Source organism: Bufo bufo, chromosome 5 (assembly GCF_905171765.1).
Source record: "Bufo bufo chromosome 5, aBufBuf1.1, whole genome shotgun sequence".
NCBI classification, from domain to species: domain Eukaryota; kingdom Metazoa; phylum Chordata; class Amphibia; order Anura; family Bufonidae; genus Bufo; species Bufo bufo.
Genome location: NC_053393.1, coordinates 441076841 through 441094771, shown reverse-complemented (window position 1 = coordinate 441094771; position 17931 = coordinate 441076841). Strand labels below are relative to the sequence as shown.

The 17931-nt window shown below is 45.4% G+C and overlaps 1 protein-coding gene across 2 annotated transcripts in view; it reads left to right on the top strand.

Moving 5' to 3' along the window:
- Positions 1 to 17931, top strand: part of CHN2 (chimerin 2) — a 390810-nt gene that overhangs the window by 188591 nt on the left and 184288 nt on the right. For both annotated transcript variants that reach the window (XR_005779250.1, XM_040433568.1), the window contains exon 4: positions 6386 to 6417. Coding sequence is in view for 1 of the 2 variants with exons in the window: in XM_040433568.1 (XP_040289502.1) it covers positions 6386 to 6417 (32 nt within the window). In the remaining variant the exon portion in view is untranslated. The remainder of the gene's footprint in view (positions 1 to 6385; positions 6418 to 17931) is intronic.

The following is a 17931-nucleotide window of genomic DNA, read 5'->3' as shown; positions in this document are numbered from 1 at the left end:
CAGCATACACAGGAGTCAGCCTGCAGCCAGTACGTGAGAGGGAATGCAGCCAGCCTACACGGTCACAGTGAACCGCACCATGACAGTTTACTTTGGTACACTGCTAGGCGGAGGCATTTTCAGACACATCACTCATAGGTTTTTTTGTTACTCGACTTTTCTGAGACTTGCTATCTCGTGACACATGTCAACTTGTAGCCCCAGCCTTAAAGAGGTTCTGCAGGAATAATTCAAAATGGCCTCCAGCAACTTGTCCTAGAATGTGAGCAGGACTGATTGCCTCCTCTTGCAGTGTTGCTTAGAAGGGTGTGGAGCTTCAACTACACACTGCTCTACTATAGATGGTAATGATGTGATCCTGGCTGTGATATGCCATCATGGCTGAGCAGCATGACAGGAAGACTCACCAATATGTATTATTTGCAAGTGCCAGAGCGTAGTCTGTAGTGAAACAACTCTAAAAGTGGAGGCAATCAGTCCTACTCACGTTTTAGGACAGAGTACTGATAGCCATTTTAAATAATTCCCTTTAAATGGAGAAAGCTGGTTGTTAGTGTTGAAGTGGACAAATAAAGGGATACTGATAAATTGCAATGCCAACATTGCCGCCTACAGTCATGGGTATTTAAAAGTCAATTATATTCTTTCCTGTTTATTTCTGAGCGCAGAGTAGGCAATGCAAATAAGCTCTCTTCTCTAGAAGCATATGGAAGCTGGCTGAAACGTTGTAGGCTCTCGCCTAGTCACAGATACAGCTGCTGTGTAATTCCTTGGGTTAATGAATCAATCACTTTCTCCAAGACTTTGAAATCCAGTTAGAAACAGCTGCCGACCTCTCTGCAGCACTTTGATGAGTTCCTGTTTTATATCCTAAAGAGCTGGATTTGCATTTCATAATTATAAAGTATCCTGAGGATTGCACATCAAAGCCTCAGACATTCAGACAACTTTTCATTTAGCAGAAAGGGCTTTAAGGTTGTGGAGATCTAGAAGTGACTGAAACAAAGTCGTCTTCTACATTTTAAAATGCCACTATAGCTGGATTCACCAAGTGTCCCACACATTAACTTGTGAGCACATATACCATTATGTTGTGTATTCACATTGTACAGTTCACGGAGGGGGTCATGTTTATGGAAATTCCTGCGCAGTGCCATATCTCCCGAGGCAGAGGAAATATATGTTTAGAAATGTACATTTTAGATTTGCTAGGAATTTACATACCAGAATTAAGTGTAAGGAGAAAGTAGATCATACGTTAGAATAATCTGCAAGTTTTCAGGCAAACTGTAATATAGCACGTTGGCAAAATAGCTAAAAGTGACCTCTAACATAAGAAATTAAAAGGGTTGTCCAACTTTTAGATATTGATGACCTATCTTCTGGATGGGTCATCAGTAGCAAATTGGCGAAGGTCCAACTCTAGTCACCACCACCAACCAGTCACACATACGCAGCATACACAAGTGTTTTTTGTAGAGATGTTTTTTTTACCACAGAGGTGTGTTGTTGGGTCAGTGGCATTTTTTTTATCCCATTGGTGTCTTTTTCCTTATTGGTGTATTTGTCCCATAGATATCTATTTGCCTTACTTAAAAAAAAAAGCAAGCGTTTTTGTAATGGCATTTTCTCTACGAAAGTATTTTTCCAATACAGATGTAGCAGAGTTGAAAGGAAAGGTTATGTCATGATTGATGTAAAAAATGTAAATCAGACATCATATAGTTCGTGACAATCTCTTTCTAACAAAGCTATAACCAGCCCTGTACCTCACATAGATCCAGAGATCTCCCCATTCATTGCTCCATTTGTTCTGAGATTTAGTGTTGGCACCAGCACTGATGGGAGGTATTTATCGCTGCCCTAGCCGTTTTACAGGCTAGGGCAGCGCTATAATCCACCCATTAGTGACAGTGACGTCACTTGGCTCACTGCTAGGCGGAAGCCTCTGCCTAGCTTAACCATGGAGAGCCCGGTACGTCACCGGATCTCCAGAAAAAGCACTTTAATCATGCAGGGCAAGGGAGAACATCGGAGCATGAAATGCTCCAATGCTTATGTCAGAGGGGCTGAGTGGGGGAATATGAAGGGGATATGTCCCAGTTCGGCTCTGAACCTGGACAACGCCTTTAACACTGTGGGGGCCTTGTTTAGCCTTGCTTGAAGAGCAACAGTCTGTTACACTTTATCAGTTTAGGTAAGGCCGCCCATATGCAATGCAGTCCGGCAACAGGATTAGTTTGTGGATCACCACTAATTACTGCGCCATTTTAAATAGGCTGCCCGGTAAGTAGTGGTGATCTGCATGCAGATCCCTTTTGGTGAACCGCTTGCAGGGACAGCCTAGGAGTTACTGTATCAGCATGAAGTCCTGTTTTTGACTGAAGACATACAGCAATTCATGAAGACTTATTTTTCAAGCTTCATAGAAAAAAGGTATTCAAGATAACTCAACACAGAGTTCTTGCCCCTCATCAGTGCAGAGCAGGATCATATTTAGCTAGAAAAGAAGAAGAAAGATCAGAACCTTTTTGATTAGGGTCTACATGGTGTCACTATACCCTGTCTGTATTTTGGTGGACAGTATATAGAAATATACATATATATATACATATAGCTTTCTAGTTGCTGGATCCTTTTATAGCATCAGTCTGAGGCGTTGTGTATGGCAGCTGCCTCTTACAAGGTTTGATTCAGTTCTCTCAGTAGTCAGTGCTCTCTACAGGGAGGAACAGTACCCACTGAGCACTACATCAAACACCTCTGACCTAGCCACCTAATCATCCTGCTTAGTACTGACCAGGGACAAAAATCCTGAAACCTGTGTTTGCAGATGGGCAACACTTTTTTTTGCAGAAAGCCCTTGGTATGGCTAATATCCTCAGTGATGTTGCAAGTCCTCTTAAAGGGTTAGACATTGCCTAACTAATACATTTTGATGAAGGCGTAAACATGCGCCTCTTACCATTTTTGAGGAGTATTTTTAGCTAAGGAGATGTACGAAACTTGCAGTAATTCAAATAAATACTACATATATAGGCTTACATAATGTTAAAGGAGGTTATCCAACCCCCACCCCCCCCGGGCCCCCTTTCGCACCGGATCCCTGCACAGCCGCCGCTGCATCTCCCCATCGCTCAGATAAAAACATTCGGCGACGAGGTGGGAGCAGCCACTAGCAGGCCACAACAGGGACGAGCCTCCCTAGCATGCCAGGTGACACTAGGGAGACTCGTTTCCATCATGGCCTGCTATTGGCTGCTCCCCCCGTTGCCGGATATTTTGATCTGAGCGATGGGGAGATGCAGCGGCGGCTGTGCAGGGATCCGGTGTGCCGCTGGTGCCAGGGATCAGGTAAGTATAATCCATACGAGGGGCCCGGACATTGGGTGGGTCATTATAGGGGTTGAAAAAACCCCTTTAAAAGCTTGTTCACATCTGAGGTAGAGCGTTCTGTCAAAAAGACTTGTTGTGCGGAGCTTTGTTATTGGATATTTCAGGCACAAGCAGTATTAAAACGCCTAAGACTTTATTTAGAGCGTAAAATGTCCTGTACAGGCGTCTATGATGCTTCTTCTCGAGGAGGCAACCTTGTCGTGGTGAGTGGGCCTATGCTTTTTGATCGAAATGAATACTAATGCAACATAGAGGGCGGTATACCATTAATTATGCTGAGAAGCAGTTATTAGATCAAAGCATAGTAAGAGGATGTGCGATCCAGATTCACTCTTATATTTTGGAGATGCTTCTACAGGTGTTACCTTTGAGAGTACCCTACTACCGCCACTAGGTGCCCACACAGAGACAGCATTCTTTCTTTTGGAAGACAGGTAGGGCGCATTGTCTGGGTTATATAAGACCTCTACATCAGCTTTATAGCTCTCCCCAAGGAGAAAGAGTGCCCCCAGCAATTTTGCAAAGAGCTGAACTCCGTCTATTACCTCAAAATTCATATGAGATGCTTCTTTCTTTTGAAATGTTCAGATTCCTGAAATCGGTCCACAAAGATACATGGGTCCTTACTATACCTTCAGTTTCATTCTACACATGAACAGTTTTATTTCTAAGATATTAGGATAAAAAGTCCACATAGTTTGTGTTGCATTTACTTACAGAAAAAAGCATTGAAAGGTCTAGGATGCTCGTGTCTCAGTAAAGACTGTGTTATCAAGGATATTTGGAGGATCATGAAGATTTATTAGTTCTGTCTAGAAGGAAAAGCGATGGTAAAGTGATCAGGGGATGTGAGGGGAATATGTTTTTTCGGTGTGAAGTGTAGATTACTGGTATTATTGCAGGAAGGTGACAAACAGATGATTTTCTGCTTTAGACATGATGCCTTTGTAATAGAAGGCTTTTAGCACGTTTCATCATAAAGGTCATCTGCAAAATGGCAATTTCAGAAAAATTCTGTCAGATTACTTCAATGAAAAGGGTAGGCTTGTACAGAACTGCAAGTTTAACCTATTCCTATGCCTACATTGCTGCTGGTTTTGATTACTTGTAGTCACGAAGACATTTTTCTATACTACTGTGGGCAATCCATTTCATATGTTTTCATATGTAGGATTAGGAGTTGTACTTGATGGACCATTGTCTCTTTCCAACCTTACCAACTATTTAACTGTGCAGTAGTTTGAACACCTTAAAGGGGTATTCCAGTTATTTGAAATTATCCCCTATCCATAGGATAGTGGATAACTATTAGATCGATGGGGGTCCTACTGCTGGGACCCCCACCGATCATGAGAATGGGGACCCTGTACCCCCTGCAAGCCCTTCCTATTTCCCGAACTCCCACAGAAATGAATAGATGCGGCCATGCCCATGTGGGACCAGCCGCTCTGTTCATTTAGGGGGGGCTGAAGGGGGTATGGGGTTCCAGTTCTCGCAGTCGGTGGGTGTCCCAGCAGTAGAACCCCCATCGATCTAATAGGTATCCCCTATTCTGTGGATAGGGGATAACTTCAAACAACTGGAATGCTCCTTTAAAGGGTTTCTACCACCAGAAATACTGTTATGTAGCTGACTGACGTTAGCGATGCGCTAATGTCAGCACTACATAACAGTATGTTTCTAACATTAGTTCCTGCAGCCGTTTTTGTAAAAAATTCACTTTTATTATATGCTAATGAGCCTCTAGGTGCTATGTGGGCGTAAAATCAGCACCTAGAGGTCCCCTGTTCTGCCCGCCCCGCTCCTCTTGATTGATGCCACGGTCCACAGCATCATTGACGAAATCCTACGCCTGCGCCGTTCACTTCTGTCTGCGGCGCAGGCACAGTGAGTGAATGATGCGCTCCTGGTGCCGGATTCCTCACTGCGCCTGCGCCGACTACGTCACAGTGAGAAAGCCGGCATCAGGAGAGCGGCTTTCACTCACTGCGCCTGCACCGAAGACAGAAATGAACGGCGCAGGCGCGGGATTTCGTCAATGATGCGGTGGACCGTGGCATCAATCAAGAGGAGCGAGGCGGGCAGAACAGGGGACCTGGGCGGGATAATGGGTGAGTGGACGGAGCCTCTAGGTGCTGATTTTGCGCCCACATAGCACCTAGAGGCTCATTAGCATATAATAAAAGTGCATTTTTTACAAAAACGGCTGCAGGGACTAATGTTAGAAACATACTGTTATGTAGTGCTGACGTTAGCGCATCGCTAATGTCAGTCAGCTACATAACAGTATTTCTGGTGGTGGAAACCCTTTAAAGGTCAATTCCTGGACTTACTGATGATGCATCCCATACAGTAAAACCTAAATTCAAAAGTGGTATGCTAATAAAATGCATAATGTTGATTCCACTTGAACCTTACGGCACACATATTGGATCACCCACCAACTGTGAAATTATCATATGATTACATACAGTATATTGAATAGCTTTCTTCTCTCCTTATCCTCTTGTCTGATATTTATTTTGTCTTTTGTCCTATCTAATGCTGACTTTGTCATGATACACTCTGCTCACGTTAGAGGTTGGATTGAAGTTGTAGACTTTGCTGTACGTGTCATTTGCTGATCCATGCTGTCATACATGTGTTCTTTGTACAGTAACCAGAAAAATGCAGTTCAGTGTCAGTTGTAGTCACCACTTGGCAGGTTCTGAATGTCTCAGGAAAATGTTTTTCGCTGGACAAAAATGTGAATCCTATCATTCCATGTAGTCACATTGTGTGTGATTTCCATAGTAGATATAGTAGCATATCTTTCCTTGATTTTTTTAAATAACCTATAGTATTGATAGTAATAGTGATTATAAATTTTATGTATATAGCGCCAAAATATTGTGCAGCTCATTAGTTAGGGGAGCAGTATACATAAATCAATGAACAATTAGACAGTGGGAAAAATATTAATTTGTATGTTTTTTCTTTTTCCGGACAGGTGGAGAACAGACCAAAGCACTATGGAAGGGAGTACGTAAGCCACCAGTACACTTTTTTTTACACTCATGGCAGACTTCCTGTAAATTTTTCTTGCAATTTATAAAATATCATGGTTTGTCAGTTTTTCAGTTAGAAGGGGTTGTTTGAGGTATTTAAAAAAAAATAAGAAGACATAGTTTCAGTTTATGGGAAAAGTGATCTGACAATCTCATGTTCAAGTTCCCTAGGGGGACTTAAAAAAAAGTGTAAAAAGAAAGTGAAAAAAAAAAATGTTTTAAAAAAATAGAAAAATAAAAATTCAAGTCACCACCCTTGAATATGCCCATATTAAAAATAAAAATAAACAATAGCAAAATAAAGATAATGGGTTTGTGCCACGTCCCAAAACGCCCATACCATTAAAATATAAATATATGCATCCTGTACAGCGAACACAGTAAAAAAAAATCAGAGCAGGCAATTTGCTAGTTTTTCATCTCTTCAAAAAGTGATCAAAATGTCATACACACTCCAAAATGGTATCAGTGAAAACTGCAGTCCACCCTGCAAAAAATTAACCCTTACACAGCTCCATAGACATGAGTATAAAAATCAGAATATGGCGATGCAAAGAAAAAAATATTTTTTTCAGTTATTTTTTGGAAATATTAAAACACAACAACTATATAAATATGGTATCACTATAATTGTATTGACAAGGAGAATGATTGTAATAGGTCAGTTTTTCGGGCATAGGCAACGCCGTACAAATGAAACCCATACAAGTGTCAGAAACGTGTTTTTTTTCAAATTCCACCCAATTGTCATTTTTTTTCTAGCTTCCCACTATATTTTATGCAATATTAAATGGTGCCATTAGAAAGTACAACTTTTCACACAGAAAACAAGCCCTCACACGGCTATGTAAACCGAAAAATATAAAAAGTTTGGGCCCCAGGAAGGCGGGGAGAAAAAAAACAAAAATGAAAAAAAAAAAAAATGAAAATTGAAAGGTCCTAAAGGGGTTAAAATGATCGCCGACAAGCCCTTGCAGAGCAACATGCTATAGCACATAGAGCACCTATAGCTCTCCATGTGCAGTCTCTGTACATTCAGATGTGTAAAGTGCATGGGCCCTTAGTTTCTGCCCAGATGTAGTCCATTTTTACAACAGATAGCATCCAGACCGAACCCTGTGCACATGAGCACTGTTTTTCAATGACCATCTGTCTGTTCAGGATGCAGCGGCATTTGTCCGGCTGAATCCTGGCACATTTGCCAGGTAGCGGATGGATCTCTCCTGGACCCCATTCTAGTCAGTGGGATCTGTGGGCATTCCTGTAACACCGGGCAATGATGGATCCAGAGAGTTCCCTCAGGCTGTTCTCTGCTGGAACTCCTGCTGCAAGCGTAAAACAAGTCTAAAAAGATTCTTATGACAATTTATGAAGCTTTTAATAGTTGAAATCATGTTGCCCGCAGTCTGTTATTGATGATGATGATTGTGGGTATCATTCTTTTCTTGCTTTGTCCTGTAACAGTCTTTCCCAAATGTATTCCTGGGACAGGGGAAATCCCTGAACAATCTTTCCAATCCTGGAAGCCCTACTCTCATGTCTTTGTTACGGAAGCTTGATGTTGGGGAAGGTCAGACTTGCTCTGTTTTTTGCTTGTGTCCAGTTCACATTAACATTCAGTGTCTAGGGCTCCATCAGGACTTTCCGTCACTTGCATCCGATTCGTGCTGGAAACCCAGATGGAACCTCAGCTTGCTGTATCTTTGGATGTGTGCTGACTGTTTGGCAAGCATCTCTGAGCAGGTTGAAATCAGTTTCCATCTCTACTCTAAAGGGAGTCGGTCACCTAATCTGAGCCTTTTAGACCGCTCAGATCAGGTTATAGACTCCTGTTCCCTCATTACAATGGTACCTTTATTTGCTCTGTCCCTCGCCGAGATCTTAAAAAAAAGACTTTTTAAACTTATGCTAATAATGTTGAGCAAGTGCCCAGGAGTGGTGTTACTGCAGCAAGTGCCCAGGAGTGGTGTTACTGCAGCAAGTGCCCAGGCCCCTTGGTGATGTGCCAAGAAAACCACACCTCTTTCACCCCTCTGGCCCACCCTTGTTTCCTATTATTACCTTCTCCTCTCCCTACCAGATCTCGCACCTACGCCGCCGGCGCATGCACAGTCCAACTACCTGTTCCTCTCCCCATAATGGGCACAGCAGTGCGCAGGTGCGGGACAAGTGTGAAGCGGCGCAGGCGCGAGATCTTGGTTGGAGAGGAGGAGGTAATAGTAGGAAAAAAGGGCAGGCCAGAGGGGTGAAATAGGTGTGGTTTTCTGGGCACATCGCCGAGGGGCCTGGGCACTTGCTGCAGTAACGCCGCCCCTGGGCACTTGCCGAACCTCATTAGCATAAGGTTAAAAAGTCATTTTTTTTAAGATCTCGGTGAGGGACAGAACAAATAAAGGTACCATTGTAATGAGGGCACAGGAGTCTATAACCTGATCTAAGCGGTCTAAAAGGCTCAGATTAGGTAACAGACTCCCTTTAAGCCAACTCCACACCTGACAGATCTGTTCACTTGTGAATTTTGCCACAAATCCACAGCAAATCTCCAATCAAACTGCATCAAAATCTGTAAATCTTCATTTGTTGCAGATTTGCTGCAGCTTTCACCCTATACATTACTAAGGATGAAATCTGCAGTAAAAATCCATGACAATGCCATACAAAAAGCATACTGTGCAAGTGAAAATCTGCAGGATGCTACTTTATTTCTTTTATTTGTGTTAATTGGGTTTTTACAGCGCCATCAAAATGTATTGTACTGCAAATTGCAGTGTATTCGTGGTGTGGAATCTGCACTGTCTGAACATGCTGCTGTGTTTTGAGGAATCCTAACCGGATTCCGTGGAACCCTAGTAGGCAATACTGGAGAAAAGCTGTAATTACTCTGCACCACCGCTACAATGTAGACGCGACATGCGGGTAATCATGACACAACGCTCATGTCGGACCTCCGGAGTCTGATGTTGATGTCCTGTCCTGTCCTGAGTATAGGTCATCAATATCGTGAGACCAGAATACCCCTCTAAGGTGGAATCAACTGCTACTTATAAACGTTCCACATTGTGGACAGGCTCGGACTGGCCCACAGGGGTACAGGTCAATCCCCTGGGGGGCCCCTGAGCTACATGGGCCCCTAGTCTCCCACCCCCTGCACAAGTGGCATGACATTTTACTTAAGGCAAATCAGGAACTGAATTGCTACAAGGCATTATAATTTAGGAAAGAGACCTGAACCAATCTTACTTCATTTTAATCTGGATGGTAGATAGTGTGGTGATGTGTACAGTGCTGGAAGGTGTGTATGTCCCACCCAGATACCTCAGCTGGGTGAGATGACTGAAATCGGGGACGTTGCAGTAGTCTCAGCAAAAGTATAGTTTGCTGAGACAGTTTGGTACACATGTTCTTTTGGGCCTGATTTTATTAGGATTGGCAGTTAGGTTTGGTAGTGGGAGCTCTCAGTCCACACCCTTGCGGCATGGGTATTCCCTACTACCTGAGGTGATCGCAGGTGCGGTCTGCTGTAATAAGGGAGGGATAAGATCACGTCTCAGAGTGTCAGTCTGGGGGAAGAGAGTGTGTTATCCGGAAACAGAGGCCTGTTGAGGCTCTGTGTGTGTGTGTGGTCTCAGCAAGGCTAGGACTGAGGGGCCATGAGGCTATGTGAAGCCTGATCTCTTCCCGGTGTGGACTGTTGGTTGATGAGCGGACCGACTAATGGCTTGGAGCCTGAGACCCTGACCCTAAGCTGTGTTCTTTAGGTGAGTCAGGGATATGATGTTTGTATTAGCAAGTGCTTAGACGGGCAGGTGTTTATTTTGTATTGTTTATGTTTGGGCTGGTAAAAATAAACCGTCTTTTGGAGTTTAATCCTCGTGTCCGTGAAGAAATCTGTGATTGTGACCCTCTGAAAGAAGGCGATCCCTTACAATAGATTAGATCCATAGACTATAAAAAAGGTAGATAGATAGAGAAAGCGATTAATTAAAGGGCTTCTGTCATCCCCCCGTCAGCCCCCCAAACAGCAATTTTCACTATCGGACATTAGCTATTTGCTAATGTCAGATGAGTCCATATATACCCCTCTTACCTCTGACTGTGCTGTAATTTCAGTAAAAATCGTACTTTTGTGATATGCAAATTACTTCACTACCAGCAAGTTGGGCGGTTACTTGCTGGTAGCCGCCGCATCCTCGATCTAAAAAAACGCCCCCTCCTCCACTTGATTGACAGGGCCAGCGAGCGATCTCCTCCTCCCGCTGGCCCTGTCTGCAGCTGAAATCCCGCGCCGGTCCTCATTCGGCGCAGGCGCTCTGAGAGAAGGATGCTTGCTTGCCCGCTCCTTCCTAGGGGCGTTTTTTTAGATCGAGGATGCGGCGGCTACCAGCAAGTAACCGCCCAACTTGCTGGTAGTGAAGTAATTTGCATATCACAAAAGTACGATTTTATCTGAAATTACAGCACAGCCAGAGGTAAAAGGGGTATATATGGACTCATCTGACATTAGCAAATAGCTAATGTCCGATAGTGAAAATTGCTGTTTGGGGGGTGACAGAAGCCCTTTTAACCATTAATTCCATGGTGCTGTACATCAAGAGGGGGTTACACATGCATAATATAAAAAATACAATAAACAATAAACTATTGACAGATTAGTACAGACAGGGAGATGACCCTGCCTGCAAGAGCTTACAATCTACAAATGTTCCCCTATATGGCCATTTGCGGTTTTGGAAGCCAAAATCAAGAGTTGATCATAAAAGGAGAGAAAGTGTAAAGGATAAATACGACCTCACCTCCTGGTTTTGGCTTCCAAAACGCAATGCAGAAACCTGACCGTGTGGTCGTACCCCAAAAATCTAGCAAAGGGAGGGTCATTCTGGTATTCACAAACAGGAGATCCAGTTCTTAGTAGACAGAAGGCTGCTACCATAAGATATTGTGAAGTATACATAAACAACTCCGTTTATTCCACTTTCCCTTTATGTTTCTCCTTCCTACATGGACTAAAATAAAGCTGATTTAAATCCCCTGCTTATGGTCCATTGAAAAGAGAACGGTTTATTCCTGAGGGGCTTATTTGTCAAACCCAGTTCATACCCAGCTATGGCCTGCTCATTTTAGGTGGGACCTTGGCATGTAACTTACTTTATTGTGTTACCTCCACAAAGGTAAAAAACAGGAAGCAGTTGTAATGGAAATATCTCACTCGTATTCATTCAGCAAATAAGTATTTCATAAGTGCAGAAAATATCTCCTTGCCTTGTTCTCATAGCTCTTTAGTAAGGACTTGTTAGCACAGATCGCTTTGGTCAGGTGTAGCACACTGCGGGCCACAATGCACGAACACCGACCGTGGGGCAGCCGCAGCAGATCGCGGACCCATTCACTATAATGGGTCTGCGATCCGGCCGTTCCACAGAAAGATAGGACATGTTCTATCTTTTTGCGGAACGGAAGTACGGGACGAAACCCCATGGAAGCACTCCATAGTGCTTCCGTAGGGTTCCATTCCGTGCTTCCGTTCCGCACCATTCCGCATCTCCGGATTTGCGGACCCATTGAAGTGAATGGGTCCGCATCCGTGATGTGGAATGCACACGGAACTGTGCCCATGTATTGTGGATCCGAAAATGCGGTCCGCAATACGGCAACGGGACACCTACGGTCGTGTGCAGGAGGCCTAACCCTGACACCCAGGACCCCCGACGATCAGCTGTTTGAATAGGCACTGGTGGTCTTCTCACAGCTTACCAAGCACAGCGCCGTACATTGTATGGTATCGTGCTCAGTTACATTCACTTCAATGGGGCTGAGCTGCACCGAGACCATGTGACTGAGGAACATGACGTCACATGGCCTAGGGAAAGCTGAGAAAAGGCCACATTGCTACTGCAAGCACCGGTGCCTTCTCAAACAGCTAATTGGCGGGGGTCCCTTACCCTTACATGATATCTACATTTTGCAGACTGTATGCAAAATGGTTAAATGATAACATTCAGCATTCAGCTAGCCTGGCAAACAAGTAACCAACTATCAAGGTGAGAGCCGTCAACTGATGACGTGGCTAGGGCTCTCCCTGCTGGCTAGGGTGCACAGATTGACTTGGGCCAGCCCTCTGTTGAGTGAACTGAGGCGGATTTGGCATTTCAGGGGCCCCAAGCATAGTTATGTCTGGGGGGCCCCTGTCACACCTCTATGCTCCACCTTGTAAAACTGTTAAGCTCCATCCACTGCTAAGCTCTGCATCGTCACACCACATACAGTATAATGCCCCCTTTTTTGACCCCCACAGTACATTTGCCCTCACACAGTAATGTTCTTTCACAGAGCATGATGCCCCCTTCTGTGCCCCTCATACTGTACAATGCCCCTACATATTGTCACGGCTGTATGTGGGCAACAATAGTAATACACAGTACAGAGCTACTGACTGGACCCAGAACTAGGGAGGATAACGGGTGACCCCTGTCCGACCCTCAACGCTCTCCCTATTCTGCTAAAGCACATGCCCGGATCCAAATGGCGGAAAGAGGCATGCCCACGTGCCTAAGACTAATGACCACTGTAACCCCTACAATAGTGGAAGGGGCACGGCCACCAGTGCCCTACTCAGTATATGGAGGGAACCGTGGCCACCTCAGATCCAGTCAGAAAATAAACAGGAACACAACAATGTCTGCACACTTAGCTGACGGTGTTGCAGCCGCAGAGAAGACGGATCCAAGGACAGGCTGGCAATATCCGGAGTGCTAGCAGCAGCAGAACACAGGTCCAGTGAACTGATAGCTACAAGTGAAGAAACTAAAGCCAGAGCTACAACTGAAGTGAGAACTATAATCCACATCCTATCATAGGAGGAGGGGTGATATAAAGAGAGGAAAATCAAACACATGAAGGACAGCTGTGGTGAAAGAAACCAAAAGTAAACAGAGTAGTGAGAACTCCTCCCAGCTCTAGTAGTGACATCATCACAGGGGTGGAGAAACAGAGCTGTGAGAACGTCCCAAAGCTCTGGTAGTGACAGTACCCCCCCCTCTACGGGTGGACTCCGGACACCCAGGACCCACCTTCTCAGGATGAGCCCTATGAAATGCCCTGATGAGGCGAGTGGCTTTAATGTCCGACACCGGAACCCACATCCTCTCCTCAGGACCATAACCCTTCCAATGAACGAGGTACTGAAGAGAACCGCGGACCATGCGAGAGTCCACAATTCTGGAAACCTCAAACTCCAGATTGCCATCAACCAAAATCGGAGGAGGAGGCAAAGAGGAGGGTACCGTGGGCTGGACATATGGTTTTAAGAGAGATCTGTGAAATACATTATGTATCTTCCAAACCCGTGGAAGATCAAGACGGAAGGCAACAGGATTGATGACTGACAAGATTTTATAAGGCCCAATAAACTTGGGACCCAATTTCCAGGAGGGAACCTTCAACTTAATGTTTCTAGTAGACAACCACACCAGATCACCCACATTCAGGTCCGGACCAGGCACACGTCTCTTATCAGCCACACGCTTATACCTCTCACTCATCTTTTTAAGATTACCCTGAATCTTTTGCCAAATGGTAGACAAAGACGAGGAAAATCTCTCCTCCTCCGGTAAACCAGAAAGAGCCCCTCCCGAGAATGTCCCAAACTGTGGATGGAACCCATATGCACCAAAGAATGGTGACTTATCAGAAGATTCCTGACGACGGTTGTTCAGAGCAAACTCGGCAAGAGGGAGAAATGAACACCAATCCTCCTGGTTCTCTGAAACAAAACAGCGCAAATATGTCTCCAGATTCTGATTGAGGCGCTCAGTCTGACCATTCGACTGCGGATGAAAAGCAGAAGAGAAGGACAGCCGAACCCCCAGGCGAGAACAGAAAGCCTTCCAGAACCTGGACACAAACTGCGTGCCTCTATCGGAAACAATATCAGAGGGAATGCCGTGCAATTTAACAATATGGTCGACAAAAGCTTGCGCCAACGTTTTAGCATTAGGTAAACCAGGGAAAGGTACGAAATGAGCCATCTTGCTAAAACGGTCCACCACCACCAGGATCACCGACTTCCCCGAGGAACAAGGAAGATCCGTGATAAAGTCCATGGACAGGTGTGTCCAAGGACGGGAAGGAATGGGTAACGGGAGAAGGGAACCTGAAGGCCGTGAACGAGGGACCTTAGCGCGAGCGCACGTCTCACAAGCAGCCACAAAACCCTCCACCGACTTACGAAGAGCCGGCCACCAAAATCTCCGAGCAATGAGATCCACCGTGGCTCTACTCCCGGGGTGACCAGCAAGAACCGTATCATGATGCTCCTTAAAGAGTTTGTGACGTAGCTCAGGAGGCACGAACAACTTCCCAGAAGGACAACGGGCAGGTGTCTCAGTCTGGGCAGCCTGGACCTCGGCCTCCAAATCAGAATATAGAGCAGAAACAACTACCCCCTCCGCCAAAATGGGACCCGGGTCCTCAGAGTTTCCTCCTCCCGGAAAACAGCGAGAGAGAGCATCAGCCTTCACATTTTTTATCCCAGGTCGGAATGTAACAACAAAATTAAATCTGGAGAAGAACAGAGACCATCTGGCCTGTCTCGGATTCATACGCCTGGCCGACTCCAAGTATGCCAGATTCTTATGGTCGGTAAAAACGGTGATAGGGTGCCTGGCCCCCTCCAACCAATGGCGCCATTCCTCGAAAGCCAACTTGATGGCCAACAACTCCCTATCGCCCACATCATAGTTTCTCTCTGCCGGGGAGAGTTTTTTAGAGAAAAAGGCACAGGGTCGCCACTTGGCAGGGGAAGGGCCCTGGGACAAAACCGCACCCACACCCACCTCGGAAGCATCCACCTCAACAATAAAAGGTAAGGAAACATCGGGATGCACCAAGACGGGAGCAGACGCAAAATTCTCTTTAATCTTAGAAAAGGCTGCAAGCGCCTCCTCCGACCAAGAGGAAAAATCCGCCCCCTTTTTTGTCATGTCAGTGAGGGGTTTGACAACAGAGGAATAATTCAAAATGAACTTTCTGTAATAGTTCGCAAAACCCAGAAAGCGCATCAATGCCTTCTGATTCTCAGGAAGCTCCCACTCAAGTACAGCACGGACCTTCTCGGGATCCATGCGAAAACCAGAAGCAGAGAGGAGAAAACCCAGAAATTGAATCTCCGATACCATAAAAAGACATTTCTCCAGCTTGGCGTACAATTTATTTTCCCGCAGAATCTGCAGAACCTGAAAAAGATGATCCTGATGGGTCTGAACATCAGGGGAAAAAATCAAAATATCATCAAGATACACCAATACAAATTTCCCCATTAAATGATAGAAAATACTATTAACAAAATGCTGAAAGACGGCCGGAGCATTCATCAGGCCGAAAGGCATAACGAGATTCTCGAAATGCCCGTCAGGGGTATTAAAGGCCGTTTTCCATTCATCCCCCTCTCTGACCCTGACCAGGTTGTACGCGCCTCTCAAATCCAATTTGGAAAACACCTTGGCCCCAACAATTTGATTGAAGAGGTCCGGGATCAGAGGAAGGGGATAGGGATCACGAATCGTGATACGGTTCAGCTCCCTAAAATCTAGGCAAGGTCTCAGAGAGCCATCTTTCTTTTTAACAAAAAAAAAACCCGCGGCAACAGGTGACTTTGAGGGACGAATATGCCCCTTTTCGAGACTCTCGGAGATGTAAGTTCGCATAGCGATTCTTTCCGGTTGTGAGAGATTGTAGAGGCGTGCTTTTGGCAGCTTGGCGCCGGGAATGAGGTTAATGGGACAGTCAAACTCCCGGTGAGGAGGTAGCTCCTGAACACCGCTCTTGGAAAACACATCCGAGAAATCAGAGAGAAATGATGGCACCGTTTTAGTAGACACCTCTGCAAAAGTCGCTGTGAGACAATTCTCTCTACCAAAGTCACTCCACTCATTTATTTGCCTTCCTTGCCAATCAATAGTGGGGTTATGTCTAGTGAGCCAGGGTAACCCCAAAACTAGAGGAGACGGCAATCCGTTAAGGACAAAACAAGATATATCCTCCACATGAGTGTCACCTACAGCTAGCCGGATATTGTGAACAATGCCTTTCAGAGATCTCTGTGAGAGTGGAGCAGAGTCAATAGCAAAAACAGGTATATCTTTATCTAATGTGCAAACCTGAAAACCATGCATGGCTACAAATTGAGTGTCAATAAGATTGACGGCCGCTCCACTATCGACAAAAATCTCACAAGAAATGACTTTGCTCTCTAGCGCCACCCTGGCAGACAGGAGAAAACGGGAACTGCAGGTCAGAGGAAAAGCATCAAATCCTACATCAACTTTGCCCAAAGTAGCAGATGAAGCAGAACTTGATGATTTACCTTTTGAGATTTTTCTCTTATTATCGCTCTTAGTACGGTTCAAGAATCTCCTAGATGGACAAACATTTGCCAAATGACCTATGCCCCCACAACAAAAACAGACCATACTCTGAGGACTAAATCCTCTTTTATCAGGGGCAAGTCGAGCTAGCTGCATGGGCTCCTCCTCAGAGGGGAGCGAGACAGGATGAGGCCCCTGCACACTGAATGAGTCCGCACCACTTCCCCTAGACTGACAATGGCTGGACAGAGAGGTCTCGTTTCTTTCTCTTAGACGCCTGTCAAGGCGTACCGCCAATGACATGGCAGACTCTAAGGACGTTGGTCTCTCATGGAAAGCAAACGCATCTTTTAATCTCTCCGAGAGACCATGACAGAACTGACTCCGGAGTGCAGCATCATTCCAACCCGAATCAGCTGCCCATCTCCGAAATTCAGAACAATAAAGCTCCGCAGACCGTTTGTTCTGGCATAAAACACGTAGGTTAGATTCGGCCAGAGCAACACGATCCGGGTCATCATAAATCTGCCCCAGGGCCACAAAAAATCCCTCCACGGATCGAAGGGAGGGATCCCCTGATGGCAGCGAAAAAGCCCAAGTCTGAGCATTACCCCTGAGCAGGGAGATGACAATCCTCACCCTCTGCTCTTGATTACCAGAAGAGTGAGGACACAAGCAAAAATGGAGTTTGCATGCCTCTCTGAAACGAACAAAATTCTCACTGCCCCCGGAGAACGTCTCCGGAAGTGAGACCTTTGGCTCGCAACAGACTCCATGAGCCGGAGCAGGGCCCAATGCTTGAAGCTGAGTCATAGATTGACGGAGATCCGCTACTTCCAAAGAAAGACCCTGCATGCGGTCAACCAGGCCAGAAAGCGGATCCATGTCAAAAAAGGACGGTTTTGGGTGGATTATAATGTCACGGCTGTATGTGGGCAACAATAGTAATACACAGTACAGAGCTACTGACTGGACCCAGAACTAGGGAGGATAACGGGTGACCCCTGTCCGACCCTCAACGCTCTCCCTATTCTGCTAAAGCACATGCCCGGATCCAAATGGCGGAAAGAGGCATGCCCACGTGCCTAAGACTAATGACCACTGTAACCCCTACAATAGTGGAAGGG